Source organism: Palaemon carinicauda, chromosome 39 (genome assembly GCF_036898095.1).
Source record: "Palaemon carinicauda isolate YSFRI2023 chromosome 39, ASM3689809v2, whole genome shotgun sequence".
In the NCBI taxonomy this organism is placed as follows: Eukaryota; Metazoa; Arthropoda; class Malacostraca; order Decapoda; family Palaemonidae; genus Palaemon; species Palaemon carinicauda.
Window position 1 is genome coordinate 63,627,720 of NC_090763.1, and position 19,639 is coordinate 63,647,358.

Genomic DNA, 19,639 nt, shown 5'->3' on the forward strand with positions numbered 1-19,639 from the left:
CTGAATTGCTATTTAGGTGCGAGCCAGAGCTACTAAAGTTCCTAGAGCGGTTGGTTCCATATGTCTGTAAGATCAAAGAGAGTCCAGTAGTATTATGGGTTATGAGTAACTTTGAATAGAAGCAAATGAGGATAAGAGCATACAAATTCAAGTTCATTTACGAACAATGCATCAGTAAGTAACAGAACTCATCCGTTCACCAATCCTTTTAGGGTCAGTCAAGCGGAGAGTGAGCCTGATGTGACAAGCTACCGCTATGGCACCGGCTGCAGGTGTGCAGTCGCATGTGCACCAAACACCATCACAGTAAACCAGGTAAGATTAGGGTATACAGTCCTTGAAGCCAACCTCCTTCTCCAAGAGGGAGTGAAAAAGCTTATCCAACAACCATCTCCCTAGGACTCGGTCAACCGGACTGTGAACCCAGTATGGCAGATACTTCTGAAATACTGGAATCAGGCACCGTCCAGGTAGAGTGGAACGTGTTCCTCCACCTCCCAAATCATTCCGTGGGACACCCTGGGGTGGCCCAAAATCAAGTGGAGTACTGTTCTGCTAACTCTCAGGTAGGTACTACGAGACAAGCTCTCTTCTCTGCATCATCAAGAGGGGAGAGTTTCAGACTCTTGATCATGTCAAACTTATGAGTGGTGAAGGCTCTGTCACCTTCATCATCTCACAGACTGTGTAACAATGACATAGAGCCACTTGGTTTCAAACACAAGTTCATGACCTCAATTCTCTCTCTGCGTGTAAGTTGACATGAAGATGCCTAGTGTCATGTCAGGGCACAGCTGTGTTACTTGAGGAGGACTTGACACCTCCCATGCGAGTGTCGCAGCCTTTTCATTAGCCTCAACAGGAATAAGGTTATTATTATTATTATTACTAGCTAAGCTACAACCCTAGTTGGAAAAGCAAAATGCTATAAGCCCAAGGGCTCCAACAGGAAGTAATGTCCCAGTGAGGAAAGGAAATAGGGAAATAAAATGGATTTTGAGCAAAGTGAAAAATCCATTTTTGGGTGAGAGTGCCATGTCGTCCTGATGGAAGGGTTCCTTTAGGTAGCCTTCTAAGGGATATTTGATACAGTGATACTCCCAGAGAAATATGTTATTTTTATTAGTAAAATAAATTTTTGAATATACTTACCCGATAATCATGTAGCTGTCAACTCCGTTGCCCGACAGAATTCTATGGAGGGATACGCCAGCTATCACAATACTAGAAGGGGGTGTACTTACCAGCGCCACCTGTGGCCAGGTACTCAAGTACTTCTTGTTGACACCTCCTCAATTATTCCTCGGTCCACTGGTTCTCTCTGGGGAGGAAGGGAGGGTCGATTAAATCATGATTATCGGGTAAGTATATTCAAAAATTTATTTTACTAATAAAAATAACATTTTTCAATATTAAACTTACCCGATAATCATGTAGCTGATTCACACCCAGGGAGGTGGGTGAAAACCAGTGTACAAGATTAAAGGATAGCTAAGTATCCCATATTTCATATAACAGTTATCTCAAATAACAATGAAATAATAAGTACCTGGTAAGGAAGTCGAATAGAACCGTTACTCTGCCTCTTTATTTAAAGTTCGTCTTCCTTACTGAGCGCAGCGTTCCTCTTGGAGGCTGAATCAACCCAAAGGTGCCAAAGTACACGGGGTTGCAACCCCTACTAAAGGACCTCTACCAAACCTTTAACCCAGGCGCTTCTCAAGAATGAATAGACCACCCGCCAAATCCAAGGATGCGGAAGGCTTCTTAGCCTACCGTAACAACCATAAAAACAACAATAAAAGTATTCAAGAGAAAGGTTAAAAAAGGTTATGGGATTAAGGGAATGTAGTGGCTGAGCCCTCACCTACTACTGCACTCGCTGCTACGAATGGTCCCAGGGTGTAGCAGTTCTCGTAAAGAGACTGGACATCTTTCAGATAAAATGATGCAAACACTGACTTGCTCCTCCAATAGGTTGCATCCATTATGCTCTGCAGAGAACGGTTTTTATTAAAGGCCATCGAAGTAGCTACGGCTCTTACTTCGTGGGTCCTTACCTTCAGCAATGCAAGGTCTTCCTCCTTTAAGTGAGAATGTGCTTCTCTGATCAGAAGCCTTATATAATACGAAAGCCCATTCTTGGACATGGGTCTCGAGGGTTTCTTGATGGCACACCATAAGGCTTCTGACTGTCCTCGAATAGGTTTAGACCTCTTAAGATAATATTTGAGAGCTCTGACAGGGCAAAGAACTCTCTCTAGTTCGTTACCTACCATGTTGGAGAGGCTAGGTATTTCGAACGATCTAGGCCAAGGACGTGAAGGAAGCTCGTTCTTTGCTAGGAATCCAAGCTGAAAAGAACATGTTGCAGATTCGGTTGTGAAACCAATGTTCTTGCTGAAGGCATGAACCTCACTGACTCTCTTAGCTGTTGCAAGGCAAACGAGAAAAAGAGTCTTGAGGGTAAGGTCCTTGAAGGAAGCTGACTGGAGAGGTTCGAACCTAGATGTCATAAGGAACCTTAAGACTACGTCTAGATTCCAGCCTGGAGTGGAAAGACGACGTTCTTTAGACGTCTCAAAAGACTTAAGAATGTCTTGAAGGTCCTTGTTGGAAGACAGGTCCAAACCTCTGTGGCGGAGAACTGAAGCCAACATACTCCTATATCCTTTAATCGTAGGTGCTGAAAGGGATCTCTCATTCCTAAGATGTAGAAGGAAGTCAGCTATTTGGGTCACAGAGGTATTGGTAGAGGATATTGAATTGGCTCTACACCAGCTTCGGAAGACCTCCCACTTAGACTGGTAGACTCTACGAGTGGAAACCCTTCTTGCTCTGGCAATCGCACTGGCTGCCTCCTTCGAAAAGCCTCTAGCTCTAGCGAATCTTTCGACAGTCTGAAGGCAGTCAGCCGAAGAGCGTGGAGGTTTGGGTGCAACCTGTCTACGTGAGGTTGACGTAGAAGGTCCACTCTTAGAGGTAGAGTCCTGGGGAAGTCGACTAGCCATTGAAGTACCTCTGTGAACCATTCTCTTGCAGGCCAAAGGGGAGCAACCAGCGTCAGCCGTGTCCCTTCGTGCGAGACGAATTTCTGCAGAACTTTGTTTATTATCTTGAACGGTGGGAATGCGTACAGGTCGAGATGGGACCAGTTCAGTAGAAAAGCATCCACATGAACTGCTGCAGGGTCTGGAACAGGGGAACAATACAGCGGAAGTCTCTTGGTTATGGAGGTGGCAAACAGATCTATGGTAGGTTGACCCCACAAGGTCCAAAGTCTGTTGCACACACTCTTGTGGAGGGTCCATTCCGTGGGAATGACCTGATTCCTTCTGCTTAGGCGATCTGCTGAGACGTTCATATCGCCCTGAATGAACCTCGTGACCAGAGTGAGGTTTAGACCTCTTGACCAAATGAGGAGGTCCCTTGCGATCTCGTATAGGCTCCTCGAATGGGTCCCTCCTTGCTTGGAGATGTAAGCCAAGGCTGTGGTATTGTCTGAGTTCACCTCCACCACTTTGCCTAGCAGGAGGGACTTGAAGTTCAACAGGGCTAGATGAACAGCTAGCAGCTCCTTGCAGTTGATGTGGAGAGATCCTTGTTCCTCGTTCCACGTTCCCGAGCATTCCCGTCCGTCCAAGGTTGCACCCCAGCCCGAGTCCGATGCATCTGAGAAGAGATGAAGATTGGGGGTCTGAATGGCCAATGATAGACCCCCCTTGAGAAGGAGGTTGTGCTTCCACCACAGGAGAGTGGTCTTCATCTCTTGGTTGATAGGGATAGAGACTGCTTCGAGAGTCGAACCCTTGTCCCAATGAGCTGCAAGATGGAATTGAAGAGGGCGGAGGTGGAGTCTCCCTAGCTCGACAAACAGGGCCAGTGATGAGAGGGTCCCTGTGAGACTCATCCACTGTCTCACTGAGCAACTGCTCCTCTTCAGCATGCTCATGATGCACTCTAGGGCCTGGCTTATCCTGGGGGCCGATGGAAAAGCCCGAAAATCCTGACTCCGAATCTCCATTCCCAGGTACACAATGGATTGGGAGGGAATGAGTTGAGACTTCTCTATATTGACTAATAGACCTAGGTCTCTGATTAAGTCTAAAGTCCAATTGAGATTCTCCAGACAACGACGACTCGTGGAGGCTCTCAACAGCCAGTCGTCTAGGTAGAGGGAGGCTCTGATGTTCGACAAGTGTAGGAATTTTGCTACATTCCTCATCAGATGAGTAAAGACCATAGGAGCTGTGCTTAGGCCAAAACACAGGGCTTGGAATTGATAGACAACCTTTCCGAAAACGAATCTCAGGAAAGGTTGGGAGTCTGGATGAATAGGAACGTGAAAGTATGCATCTTGCAAGTCCAACGAGACCATCCAGTCCTCCTGTCTGACCGCTGCTAAGACCGATTTGGTCGTCTCCATCGTGAACGTCTGCTTGGTGACATACTCGTTGAGAGCGCTGACGTCCAGCACCGGTCTCCAACCTCCTGTCTTCTTGGCCACAAGAAAGAGACGGTTGTAGAAGCCCGGGGATTGATGGTCCCGGACTATAACCACTGCCTTCTTCTGCACAAGTAGCGACACCTCCTGGTGCAATGCTAGCCTCTTGTCCTCTTCTTTGTAGTTGGGAGAGAGGTTGATGGGCGATGTGGTCAGAGGTGGTTTGAGGCAGAATGGAATCCTGTAACCGTTCCTCAGCCAACTGACAGACTGGGCGTCTGCACCTCTCTTCTCCCAGGCTCGCCAGAAGATCTTGAGTCTGGCTCCTACTGTTGTCTGGAGATGCGGAGAGTCAGTTCTTTCCTTTGGATGTCCTGGATCCTTTCCTAGACTTACTCCTGTGAGAGTCTGGACGGGAGCTTCCTCGGCTGGGGGCTCTACCACGAAAGGGCGGTATGAACCTCGTAGCAGGGGTATCAGCCACTGGGGAGCGATAAGTCTTGGGGACTGAGGTAGCAACCTTAGACTTACGAGCCGATGAGGCTACAAGATCGTGTGTATCTTTTTGTATCAGGGCAGCAGACAAGTCCTTAACCAGCTCTTCGGGAAAGAGGAACTTCGAGAGCGGAGCAAAAAGGAGTTGTGACCGTTGGCAAGGTGTAATGCTGGCGGAAAGGAAGGTACACAGTTGTTCCCTTTTCTTCAACACCCCTGATACAAACATCGACGCTAGCTCACCCGATCCATCTCTAATGGCCTTATCCATGCAGGACATTAATAGCATGGCAGAATCTTTGTCCGCAGGAGAGGTTTTCTTGCTGAGGGCCCCCAGGCACCAGTCGAGAAAGTTGAACATTTCAAATGCTCTAAACATCCCTTTCAGTAAGTGATCCAGGTCTGAGAAGGTCCAACAAACCTTCGAGCGCCTCATAGCAGTTCTCCGAGGCGAGTCTACCAGACTTGAGAAGTCAGCCTGGGCAGAGGCAGGTACTCCCAAGCCTGGTGCTTCCCCTGTGGCATACCAAACGCTCGCTTTCGAAGTGAGCTTCGTTGGAGGGAACATGAAGGAAGTCTTGCCAAGGTGTTGTTTAGACTGCAGCCACTCCCCTAAGATCCTTAAAGCCCTCTTAGAGGATCTAGCTAGGACAAGCTTAGTATAGGTGGACTTAGCTTGTTGTACGCCCAGCGAAAACTCAGATGGCGGAGAGCGGGGAATAGCAGAGACGAAGTGGTCTGGGTAAATCTCCCTGAGTAGAGCCAAGACCTTACGAAAATCAATAGACTGTGGAGAAAGCTTGGATTCGTCCACGTCTGATGAGGGATCCAGGTGTGCCTCCTCATCATCCGACACCTCATCACCAGAGTGTAGTGAAGAGATCGGACAAGAATGCTGAACCGCAGAGTCAGAACGGGTAGGAACAATAACAGTGGTTTCCTCTTCAAGTAACTGTTGAGGGAAAACCTGAGGCTCAGACTGCAAAGGCTGAACAACAGACGAAGCAGAAGGAAGGCGCATGGGTGGAGGAGGCTGACTCCTAGCATGAGAGGTTGAACCCAAGGAAAGCGCTTGCTGAGCGGTGGACGGAGGCGGAGTAGCAAGTTCCTGTTCCTGTGGTAAGAGCGGAGCATGATGAGGTTGAGGCTGCGCAGAACAAGGTAAAGTTCTCGCAAGCTGAGGCTCCTGAGGCGCAAGTCCAGGGTGTAGAGGAGCTTGCCTTGAGGAGGGTTGAGCTCGCTGCAGCGAGAGCTGAGGAGACTGACTCATGGACGGGAGAGGTTGTTGTACCTCAACCGAGAGTTGCACCACTGGTGGAGCAGCAAGGGGAGGCGGAGGAAGAGTGGAATAATCCTCCTGATCCCAACGTAAAGGTTGCCTTAAAGAAGGCTGAGGCTGAACACCACTGGGAACAGCGAACTCCGAATGTGGTTCAACATCGTACGCCTGGCAGATGGTGCTGCGACCAGGCGGAGCGAGCGCAGGCGGAGCGAGAACAGGCGGAGGGAGTGTAGGCGGAGGCGGAGGTGCAACACTCTCAGCCCGACACTCACGCATCAAGTCCGAAAGCTGAGCTTGCATGGACTGAAGCAGAGACCACTTGGGATCGGCAGAAACGACAGTAGACTGAGGTAAAGCCTTAACAGTCGAGCTCTGTTGTGGCAGAACCTTACTCCTCTTGGGCGGAGTACAGTCGACAGATGACTGAGGCGAGTCAGAGCTGAGCCAATGACTGCAACCTGGCTGAGCACTCGCGGACTGGACTCTACGTTTAAGCGGTCTCGAGACCTGAGACCAACGTTTCTTCCCGGACAGTTGATCAGCGGACGAGATAAAGACGGGCTCAATCGTCTGCAGGTGGGAGTGACGGTCTTTGGAAGACACGCCCGCAACCACCGAGGATAATTCTGTGCGCCTAACAAGGCCTGCCGAACCCTTATGCCCTTCGACATTGCTTCTCCCCTGGGCTTGGGAGCTTGCAAGAGGTCCCGGACTGGGAGGACGACTGGCTCGCACAGAAAAATCCTCACGCACCACACTGGCACTAACACTAGCACTTGGCACGGCACTGACACTAGCACTCGTCACAGCACTGGCACTAACTCCACCCACTGCACTCTTGACCTTCAGTTCTTTAACTTCGGCCATCAGAGACTTATGGTCACTTACCACTGACTCTACTTTATCGCCTAAAGCCTGAATAGCACGCAAAACAACTGACATATCAGGCGGAGGGCAAACAGTAGGTTCGGGGGTAGCCACTACAGGGGTAGGAAAAGGTAGGGGATCATGAGGTGAGGAAAAAAGTGAAGAGTGAGAAGAACTCCTCCTAACTCTACCTCTCTCTAACTTAGTTGAATATTTCAAAAGACGGACAAATTCCAATTCCGAAAGTCCGGCGCATTCCTCACATCGATTTTCTAACTGACAGGGCCTGTCCCTACAGTCAGAACAAGCGGTGTGAGGATCTACCGAGGCCTTCGGAATACGCCTATTGCAAGACCTACATCGTCTATGGGAGGGGGCTTGCGAAATGTCAGACATCTTGAATCCAAAGAGTTAGCCAAAGGGGTTCCAAAAACAAGCAAAAATTCGTTAACCGTTAATCAGGACTATATAAAAGCTATCTAGCTAATATAAGAAGGTTTCCAGTAAAGCGACAGCCGTTAATCTGAGAGAATACTTCACCAATTAGCCGTGAATAAACTCGAAGACCATAAGCGTATCCCAGAACGTCTTGCCGGAAGCACGACAGAGGAATAATTAAGGAGGTGTCAACAAGAAGTACTTGAGTACCTGGCCACAGGTGGCGCTGGTAAGTACACCCCCTTCTAGTATTGTGATAGCTGGCGTATCCCTCCATAGAATTCTGTCGGGCAACGGAGTTGACAGCTACATGATTATCGGGTAAGTTTAATATTGAAAAAAACCGAAGGTCTCCAGGATTCTAACTCCTGGCGCGGGTATCCAATTAAGGATATCGCATAATATCAGGGGAAGTATTTTCTTAGATACGACACATAGCAATCTTCTCCCCAAATAGATTTAACTCTTTGATGTAAGGGGGAAGAGTGGCAAAAGAAGGGGGTGCCGTTCTAGGTACCCGATGGATCTCCATCCGTACTACTACCGCGACGCCATTCCTTTTCTTGTCATTTAGCAGAAATGGATGGGGTCAGCAAAAGGGTGGGTCCATCAGGACGACATGGCACTCTCACCCAAAAATAGATTTTTCACTTTGCTCAAAATCCGTATTTTGGACTCGGGCCATGTCATCCTGATGGAAGCATACCAGAGAATTAACTTGAAATTACTATAGCTGTGGGTCTGTGTATGTGCCTTCTACCTTGAATGGATTTCCTTATCTGGTCTACTAGACCTGTATGTGAAATTCCAGGTAACTGTCATTTCCACTAAGCCTGGAACTGGTTTAGTGCTTCTTGCCCCTTGCAGGGAAAGTGTCAACATCGACAATAAGGATTCAAGGTTTGTACAGTATTTCCGTAGGAACAAACGGGAAAACTTTAAAGCTTACCTTTTACTTACCATGGATATCTGTATACTGATTTTAAGTTCTGAGCCCTTATAGGGATTAAATAAAACTCTGGCATGTTTTATTTGCGTGTAACTGAGGTAGCAGTAATAAGACGCAGATATGTTTTAGTATCTTTATTTTGCAACTAAATTATCAAATGTAGTTACAATAGAGTATGAATCTGATCCAACATTAAAACACATCAGGGTCCATATTTTCTCCTATAAAAAAAAAATATATAATTTCATTATAGGAATAATATCACTCAATGGAAATGTGAAACCAAATCTGTCTGACTTGATCAGATTTTTTGGACATGCATAAACACTGTGATGCAAACTTTTACTCAGCACTGGTGTTATTGGTCAGATATGCACCTATATGGAACAGTATGTCAATCATTGTTATGATTTGCACTAGAAGGTAAGTATACCCATGCACCCGATGCACTGTAAAGTCCCAAAACAGTCCACTGTTCATCGCAGCACTAGACGACAGGTTTAATGACACTACCTGCCGCCACTACAAAGTGTTTTATTTCATGTACTTGCTTCACATAGTGTTTATAGAAGACCCTGGATGATTTCCACCCAGTGTATGAGCAGAGTCTCTCAAAGTCCATGTGCTGAAAGAAATTCAACGAAGAAGCAATTTTTCTAAGATCGTGACCTGCGGATGTACTGTCATGATCCACTCTGCGAATAAAGTAGGTGAGCTTCGCTCTCAGTTGTCTTAGGGATAGGTTTAATCCTAAAGTTTTGCCTCTGAAGAGCTGTCTTCCCTTGAAGTCTGAAGTTCTTCGAAGATAGACCTTAAGACACTCTACTGGGCATAGAGAGACATCTTCCTTCAGTGGGCAGATTCTCCAAGGACCCCACTTCTTAGTGGGTAGCTCATTCTTGGCAAGAAAGGCAGGATCAGGAAAAAGGTTCAGTTCTCCTGTGTCTAGGAATTGAATATGGCCTTCGTTTCTGGATAAAGCCACTATTTCACTAACTCTAGCCCCAGAGGCTATTGCAAACAGAAAGATGACTTTCTGTGTTAGATCCTTTCGAGTACAATCCTCATTGTTTAGGTTCGAAGCATAGTGCAAGACTTTGTCCAAAGACCACGTAATGGGCTTTGGAGGGGTTGCTGGCTTGAGTCTAGCGCATGCTTTTAGGATCTTATTGAAGATTTCACTTGTGAGGTCCACTTCAAAGGTGTACAGAAGTGGTCTAGTCAGGGCCGACTTACACGCAGTAATCGCGGTGGAAGCCAGGCCTTGTTCATGTAGGTAAATGGAGAAAGCGAGACAGAAATCTATTGGTATTTCTGTTGGTTTCCTTGTTTTCACAAAGGACACCCATTTCTTCCATGACGATTCATATTGTCTCCTAGTCGAACTTGACTTATACTCTTCAATGAAGTCAACTTTATCCTTCGAGATTCCAAACTTTTTGTTCGCCGCTAGGGCGAGAAAATCATGAGAAGTAGGTTGTTGGTTCTCGAGGATGAAGCGTAGACAGTCGACTTCTGGACCAGTTGGGATAAAACTGAGTTCGGCAGGGGAAACAGCTTCAGTTTCAATTCTAGAACTAGAAGGAACCAGTTGCTTTTGGGCCATTTGGAGGCCACTACTGCTGCTGTCCCTCTGAAGGATCTTAGCTTGTCGAGGACTCTTAGCGGGAGATTGGTTGGTGGAAACAGGTAAATGCGATTCAACTGATTGCCTCTCAAAGCCAGGGTTAAATGCTAGCGACTGGGCTACTAGCTGTTGAGGGACCATCTGGAAGGTGGTCTGAGGCTGGGCTACCAGTTGAGGCACTGTGGCCATGGTCACGGCCCGAAGTTGCGCAGGTCTGCGTAGTCTCCTTACCTTTTTGTTGTTCTTAGGTTGGGGACCTCCGTCTGAGGAATATTTCCTCTTTGAGGTCATGCCCCACTTTTGGAGAAGGTTCCTTTTCTCTGTGGCTGCTCTGGCTATTACCTCTCAGACCATTTCCTGTGGGAAGAGGTCCTAACCCTAGATGCACGATGAAATCAGTTTCCTGGGTTTGTGTTTCACTGTCGCTGAGGCAAACACGTGCTCTCTGCAGGCTCGCCTTGCCCTGATGAAAGCATATGTGTCCTTCGCAAGGGTTCCCAGGAAAATATACATTTCTGGGGCGTTATGTAGGCCTGTGCACATTTCTAGGCAGTTCTGATGAAAAAGGGATTACGCAAGTCTCTCTTTCGTCTCCTGTTCCCTCCTCAGAAGATGATCTGGCAACTTTGGAAGGTTCTCATTTAACTGCTGGCCTGCTATCTCTGGATCCAATTTCGAGACGGAGAAGGTTAGGTGGACGTCTTTCCACTTCTCCTCGCAGGTAGGCATTGCTAGAGAGAATGGTTTGCATTCCTCTAGAATTGGGCAGGGTTTGCCCTCTTCGACTGCCCTGATGACAAAGTCTAGAGCTTTCTCCGAAAAGGGGAAAGAGATGGAGAAAGGAGCAATAAAGGTGGGATGCCTCTTGCTCAGTGCTGAGACTTTGGAGTTGGTGTATCCGGCTCCTTTCAAGAACTTTAAAAGGATGGCTTGCGCCTTGTCAAGTTCGAAGACAATGACTTCCTTCGGTACCGTTTCCTCACGGGATGCAAGTTCATCCCGCAGACTCACGTAACAGTCTGGGTAAGCTGAAAAGCTGGGCCAGAAGTCAAGATCTTCAAACAATGTGGCTCCCAACTTCGAGACGAATAATTTCCCATTCATCATGGGCATATGCTCCGCGTACCTCCAGGGGTGGGTTTCGGAGCAGTGAGGGAGATCTGATACTCTAAGGGGCTTCTTAGTAGAGCCCCTGGAAGGTCCAGGGTGGTCCCTTTCCTGTATCTGTCTCTGATTTTGTTGGAAGGACTGCTTCATCGCCTCCTGTTCCTTCTGGAACGCTTCCAATATCCGCTGGATCGACGTGAAAATCGCTTCACTCTTGTCGACCTGAGTAGTTGGTTGAGGAGTTGGGGTTGAAGAGGTTGACAGCATAGGTTGGTATGCCGTCACGGTGAATTGAGGGTCCTCAGTTACCATCGAAACGGATCCTTCTTCCTCCGTTCATGGTTGATCCACGTCTTCTCCGGGCCTCCTTGCAGCAGGTCCTGTTCTGTGTCGGTGGACACTTCTGACATCCGTTCTTGGTGGATGTCTATGTCTTCTAGTGCCTTGTGTATGTCCGCATCGATCTTCAGCTGTATGAGAGGAGGCTGGACCTGTTCCTGGGGCACTACCGCATTTGTTAGAGCCTTGGGGAACAGAAGGCACCTTAGAGATTCATTGGGTAGGTATGGTACAGGAGAGTTCTTTTGGAACCCCCTTACCCACCTGCTAAGAGTTTCCCTCCCTGTGTCCCTAGTCTCCAAGGTGACTGGGATAGCTTCTCCGAAGCCGTTGGCCAACAGGGTTGAGCAGGTGGAGCAAGCCTTTGGGTCCCAATACTTTAGGGATCCCGACACGATACAGCAGGGGGCATGAGTCCTGTACATCGTGTGCCCACAAACGTCTTTACTTTTGTGGTTGCAGAACAAGGTTGCACACTTCACCATCGGCTCCTCCTGTAAAGGAAATGGATCCAATGAATATTACGGTTTTTATATCATTGATATAAAAGCATACACTTTATTAACAATAGTAATCACTATTGTATATAATAGCTTAGGATAGAAAGCTGGAAAGGAAGTAGAAAAGAAATATGTCTGTGTTTCCTCTCCCAGGCAATTGCCGAAACCTCCGTCAATAATAATATTTGGATTCCCTAGCTTATAACGCTACAAGTAAAGGAATGGCGGCTGGTAGTAGTATGGATAGGAGGTCCACCGGGTACCTAGAATGGCATCCCCTTTCTTTCGCCACTCTTCCCCCTTACATCAAAGAGTTAAATCTATTCGGGGTGAAGATTGCAATGTGTCGTATTTAAAGAATACGTCCCCTGATACCTTGCGATATCCTTAACTAGATACTCGCGCCAGGAGTTAGAATCCTGGAGACCTTCGGTTTAATTATCTGGGAGTATCACTGCAACAAATATCCCTTAGAAAGCTGCCTAAAGGAACCTTCCATCAGGACGACATGGCTGAGCCCGAAAAAAGGACTATGGAAGCCTGAATAAAGTATCCAGACACTGTTCCTTTTGGCTTAGTGAGGCTGCTTGCTTGCTGATGCAACTTTGATCAATGCATACCTCTGTCATCTCAAGGAAGAACTAACGAGCCTAGCCCTGTCAGTAGTATTCCAGTTTACCTGATAGTGCACTTAGACCTGACTACCTTTGCATCTCTCTACCTTACGGATGTTACCCACAGACCCTTGGGCTCCTTTCCTTGGGTCCTGTGGTAGCTGCTCAGTAGTTGTGTAATACTACCAGCTCCATCATGGGACTTATTATCAAGTATCTCATCTAAGGTAACACTTAAGTCTTGAGGAAAGGCAAAATGACAGGCTCATCTACCTCTTGCTTGTTCCCCTCCCAAGGGGATGCATCACACACAACTATAAACGCTCACCAGACGTCTGAAACTGGTGAATTACATGTTGGAGTACCTTTCGCGCAGACATCTGCCATAAATTCAACTCCTCCATTTTCCTAGCAAAGGAGAGGATGGGTCAGTGTCTTATAAAATATTTCTCTTGATATACTGTATCTGGTTTGACAATACTGACACCATCTTATTGTTAGGGAGATAGGTTTTCCATGTCATAGTAGTGACTTCCAGGCCAGTACTGGCTGAGGGCCTAACAGTTTCTACATCCCAATGATTAGCTGTTATGAGATTGTTAGAGTCGTTTTCCTCACTTCTGTGCGCTACCAGAAAGAATATAATGATCAAGGATGAAAAGAACCTTCCAGTTTGGTTTTAGGGAACTTCCTCCTACCAATGAGCGAGTCTCCCTATATCAAAGAACAAAATTTTGTACATGTGTACAAAATAATTTTTATTTTTCTTAGGTATACAAATCACCTGAGTCTTTTAAATCAAATTTCACACCTCAACAACCCTCTTAGTTTTAGGCATAAGACAAAAGTACATTAGCTATTCTGTGACAGGTGGATGGTTGACACATCCCCCTTGCACCACCTGTCATTAACCAACTACCTTGTTAAAGATTCAAAGTAGACAAACTCCTCTGAGCATACGAGGCACAGGACTTGATGTCAAATATTGTAACTTGAAAACTTTTTTGTTTAGATACATGAACAGTGCACCAGCCTTAACTAAATACTGTACAGCATCCTCATTTTCTGTGTATTTTTGCATAAAAGTATACTAACAAGCAACAAAATTGTACACGAAGATGTCAAAACATAGATGTTATCAGATGACTTTTATATCATACAGCTAAAAAATAAACAATTCAACTTACATGGTACTTTGGGGCGCATTCTGCAACAATAACATGAAACTTCCGTCTTTTTGCAGCTTTAGTTAGAAAAGCAAGGACCATGGGACACATTCCACAAGTCATGATTACTTCGTCACTATGAATTTTGCTTACTCCTTGTTCTGCAATCAACGACTGGCTGGAGAAAACAAAAATTATTCAGCAACTATATTTTTCATATAACATAGCATCCCCTCTATTTCCATCTAAGGCTAGGGTTATTATAGATGCGAATTCTGACGAATATCTGTTCATACGACTTCTGACGAATTCGAAGAAAAAACAAACGCATGCATTCCAATGAGAGTGTTTACAGTGGTAGCAACGAACATGTCAGAACACGTAAGAAGTCGTCAGAACCAGTTGAGCGTTCAAACAAGCTTGATTTTTTCATGCGACCTGCGTCTGTTTTTGGTATTTTTGTCCATAGAATTTCATTTGATTTCATTATTCTACCATGCATAACAATACATTGATCAGCCTTGTGTACGAGAACAGGTGTTTGTGGGATATGAGAGAATAACTGGTTGACATGTTCAGTTTTTCCACCATTTAACAACACTGACGTTATTAGTGGACTTTCAAGAAAAAAAACTCTCTCTCTCTCTCTCTCTCTCCACGGTTTCTTAGAAATTTCTGGCCACGTAATCCATCATAAATGACATGTTTTGTATTGAATCAAAATTGACAGGTAAATCATTAATTACGTGTAAAGTGAAACCCAGGGTGGTAACGGGTAGTCAGAAATTAACCCCCGTTCCGGCCCACACGGTAAGGGATAAGTAAGCCAGGATTAATAGATTATTAATCCTGAAGTAAGCGGGCGGCCCACCCCATAGGTAAAGTTGTGCGTGTCAAGTAGGTTTTGTCATAATATCTTTCCCCCCAAATAAGTCACCGTTTCATATAACACAAGAACTATGTATTTTTCCAACTTGTTTTGACTGTGATTATTATTCTTATTGTTGCTGTTATTATCATTATTATTATTATTATTATTATCATCATTATTATTATTATTATCATTATTAAAGGAAAATGTTCATAAACATTCAATTTCTATATTAACGAGCATGGAGAATTTCAGACATATATCAACTTTATTATTATTATTATTAGCCTCCTGGCTAGTACAGTGGTAACGTGTCCGCTTAGCATTCGCATGGCAGCAGATCGATCCCCGTCCAAGACCGTGCGTTTTAGCTGTTTACTGGGGAGGCCACTGCTGTGGTTGGGCACCACAGTGGGGGGTTGCGCTTGCCCAACTGACGTTCTGGTGAGCATCTATTCTGATGAAACTAGAACTGAAACCAGACACCTTAAACCTTTATCATTACAGTATTACTAGCGAAGCCTCATTTGTGCTTCTTCCGTAGTGATTATATCTCCGTGAAACTGTGACATTGTGTAAGGGCTCATGTCCATCTCAGGAATATCAGGGAATAAGCATATCAGAAAACGCGTACAGTATAACCACCTTGTTCTGACGAGGATTTCTGGCGAATTCGTCAGAAGACATTTTCGTCAGAATTCGCATCCATAGTAACCCTAGCCTAAGGCTTAATGGAAAAATATCTTATGACATAAAACAGCATAGGAAAATAATATTACATACATGTACCACTGTATACAAAAGATTTAGACATTTACTTATAGATCCAACTGAAATATCACCATGAACACAAAACGATTCAGATGAAATATTCCTATGTATGCAAAATTTCGAATAACCTTTGTGATATCTTTACACAAAACACTTTCTCATACATCCCTCTTGCTACAAAAGAATTGGCTTGTACTCAAAGTACACATCAGGCTAATGTCTATAGAATTTTATTGGTGATATGATTCCATAATATGAAGACTTTCATAGAGAAGAAAGTCTTGTGATCATTTAGAAATCTGTCATACATCCTGCAAGCAGACTCTTCACATATGAATGACTTGTGTTTAAAGATTGTACTAGTGTGACCCTCAATCCTGGTTCCAATATTGGAGTGTCCAAGGTTAAGGGAGTTGCATTGAAGCCTGAACGATATAGGATTGAGGGAAGGGTAATGCCACATGCCCTAAGAAACATTTAAGAAAATTTTATGCGTTTCACTTTTGACTTATTTGTTATTTGTTTATTTGATATTCAATTTCATATAATTTTTTATATCATTTATTATATAATGACCATATTCATGCATAATGTTGGTTAGGGAAGCTATGGATAATGTGTGGAAGAATAGTGGAACTGAACAAAATCTTCCATTAGTGGCAACTTCCCCAAGATTTACTTTGTCAACACTTTCATAAAACTAGGCTACAGATGCATGTCTTTGATGCAGACAGCTAACTAATAGACTTTAATATGAGTGATGTTCCATATTAAGTATTAGAAATAGACAATATATGTGCAAATTAAAACTTAACTGTAACAAAGTATTGGAATCTAAAATTTGCATTTCATTTAATAATCCCTAGGCATAAGTTACACTTATACTGTGGGGTTGAGTGAGATGGAAATTTTCTTCAGATTCTAATAGCACAGGATACATGACTATGTATGGTTGCTATCAGTCTGTACGATGCAATGCTTGGTGGAACTGACCTTTACAGAACAGAAAATCTATAAATAACGAATAAATCATAAACAGGGGATCAAAGTTTCCAATATGAGCACAATTTGAAACCCCAGACTGAAAGCTCTCAATTCACCTAAGGCAAACAGAGTATCCTTAGCCATCTAAAGTTGCATGTACCATAGGGCTTCTCTCACAAGAACATTATTTTTGGTGTTGTGGATGGTTTCTCTATGGGACAAAATTTGGAGAAATTACTCAAAATATGACTTGGTAGTTTTGCTAACCTGACTTACAACCACTTTTGAACAGCAACTAATTCAATTGTAGAGATGAAAAGAAATTGTGGCAACTGCCAAATGGCAGAACCTGTTAATGATTTCAGACTGGGAAAAAAAATATAGAAAAAGTTCTATAAGTTCCATTTGCAGAATCCAATCTTACCAAACAGACTTGTATGGGCACTTGGCCATCCTATTTTCAGACCAAATACTGTTCGGATTCAAGCACATCATGAATTAACAGTGAAAAGAACATAAAGTAGTTGCTATTAAGAACTTGACAGACAGATTCCTGTAGACTGAGGAGCAAAGTGGGCTACACTTCTCTGGTCTTTGTTTTGGACAAATACTAAATATATTCCATGCTCCAGTCTGCACTGGAGAATCCAGTGCAGACTGAATGGGAGAGATGAAAGTTTTGAACTGAATTACTTGGTGAAAGATTAATAAAGCATAAAAGATTCTCATGATGATATACATCCTAACAATCACCTTCAGGGAAAACAAACTACAAATTCAATCAATCTCAGTGAAAAGGTAAAGGTCTCAGGGAGTATAGTATTTTTCAAGCTGCAAGCAGTATATAATAAATTAATGACAACAATCATCAAGCACACACAATCACTCAGAACTGCATTAAGCTCTAAATCACAGAATAAATAATGGAAAATTTATGAGATACTCTAATCTATAACCATAGTGTATCTAGTTGTCTCATATCTTACTAATAAACCAATTAAAAGTCCATTCTAGAATTCTTTTAAGGTTAAATAGGACTATTTTCTTTTATGGAAGAGTTGCATTATCCTATTTTCAAGGATAATATTTGTGGAATATGTAAAACAATAAACAATGAATAACTTACTAAAACCATCCAGTGGAATGTAAGGTATGACTTGTATAGGTTTTTTATAACACGATCTGAATGAAGTCTACTGCTAGACATGCAAGTTTACAGAATTCTTATGCATGGAAAACTACAAACATAACAAATTCGAAGATAATTTGTATTTTTCCTAACCATACAAACCTTAGCTATTTACAAAGGGGTTACCTTTTAGCGTAGCTGAAATGGCGAGCCATTAGAATTTAACGAGGGTGTATTACCCCCGCGATAGTTAGCGGGGGGTAGGGGAGTGGTAGCTAGCTACCCCTCCTCCCCATCACACACAGGTGAATACTCACTTTCACTTAGAGGTAGGACTTGTCTTGGGGGACAGGGCTGGCGGGCAAATATGTGTAAATAGCTAAGGTTTGTATGGTTAGGAAAAATACAAATTATCTTCGAAATTGTCATTTGTTCCGTAACCGAAATACAAACCACGCTATTTACAAAGGGTGACTTACCCCTTAGGAAGGGTGGAAAGTCCCCAGCCATACTGGCTTTGGCTTTACCCGGGGACTCAGAATCCGAGTGAGTCGCACTCGAGAAAAGGAGTCCCTGCACCTCACAAGTTCCTTGCTCCGCAAGGAACCATGTGGCCTACGTAAGCTTGTGTGTGAAGGAAGAAGTGTGACCCGTCCTAGGCAGTTGACCTGGAGTTCCAGAAGGAACTCTGGGTTAGGACGTTCCCAATACCACCACGTCAGGGTATGGGGGACGCGACAGTATTGACTCAATACTCGGAACACAAGGAAGCATGGTTTACCTGCAGAGGTTCGAGGTCAGCTATGCAGAGACCAGGATGCTGCTTCCCCGTAGAGGGGATGATGAAGAAAGAAGTAAGGGCCAGACATACTTCTTTCGTTCATGCAGACTAAAACCTGATAACAATGCCCTCAACCTTCTGCTACCTGTCCAAAAAGGAGCCTGAGGTTAGACCAGCTGTTGTGTAGCCACCACAGAGCGATAGAAAACGTATCGAGACTCCTGTGGGTCACGCCCTGCAGGAAGCGGGCTGCGAAGGTCATTAGACGCTTCCAGACTCCAGCTTGTAGCACCTGCGTCACAGAGTAGTATTACTCGAAGGCGAGGGACGTTGCGATGTATCCAACATCGTGCTGTAGGGCGACGTGACGGGGGAGGGTCTGGAGACAGGTCGAGATGAATGTCCTTGAGTCCGGGCTGAAGAGGTATACTGGTGACTCTCCCCCCATGTCCTCCTTGTGCTCCCAAATCGGCTGCAACTGAGGACAAACTGCAGCTGTTCCCAGCGCTAACCTCTCGATTCCTTTACTGGCAAGAAAGAGAAGGTCTTGGGACATCAGATACAGAATGGAGACTCGAAATCTTGAAAGAATCGGACCGAAGGGCCGGGACCCCCAGATTCTGAGTCTAGCCAACAACTCAGGAGCGAGCCTGAATGTTTCCTTCCCCTCTTCCTTAGAAAGGGGGGAGTCGTAAGAGACCAAGAAGATTGCTTACACACTGGCCGTGGCCAGAGTGAGCAGGAGACCCAAGGCGGAATACAATCCGAGGCCTGTCGTAAAGGGTCTTGAGAAGATCTCTTAAAGGACTAAAAGTCCGAGCCATGCTCCAAGTTGGAGGTCTTCCTCCGACTAGGGCAGGGACGATCGTAGCTTCGCATGAGCGAGGATAGATCCAGCGGGCAGGAAAAAGTTATTCCTTTAAGCCTGAAGGTCAGGGAAAGGCTGAGCGACGGTCTTCATTGCCGAGAGCGGAAAGGAGTTTCCTCCCGCCGAAAGGCAATAAGACCGTTATTGCTGGAGAAGAGGCCTCAAGGGAAGAGGTATATCTCCCACAGCACCAACCACCTTAGACTCTTCACTTTGCCTGGGAGACCCCTGTGGATGACTATCGCAGATGACGCGACCTCCGTACCGCGACTGTAGCGGGTTGTCTCTTCTTGAGAAGGAAGCGTAGTGTCTCCAGGCATGAAGCCGAAGCGACGCCCCGGTTCGGGAGAGATTTTGCTGTGTGGTTGCTTGAGTAGTCTGCGCCGTGGGAGAAGCTCTCCCGGGAG

General features: G+C 45.1%; 1 protein-coding gene across 1 annotated transcript in view; it reads right to left on the reverse strand.

Annotated features, from left to right (window-relative positions):
* eIF2Bbeta (eukaryotic translation initiation factor 2B subunit beta) overlaps positions 1–19,639 on the reverse strand; it is a 109,784-nt gene that overhangs the window by 10,098 nt on the left and 80,047 nt on the right. Inside the window, exon 5 of the mRNA XM_068362421.1 lies at positions 13,850–14,006. Within this exon, the coding sequence (XP_068218522.1) occupies positions 13,850–14,006 (157 nt within the window). The remainder of the gene's footprint in view (positions 1–13,849; positions 14,007–19,639) is intronic.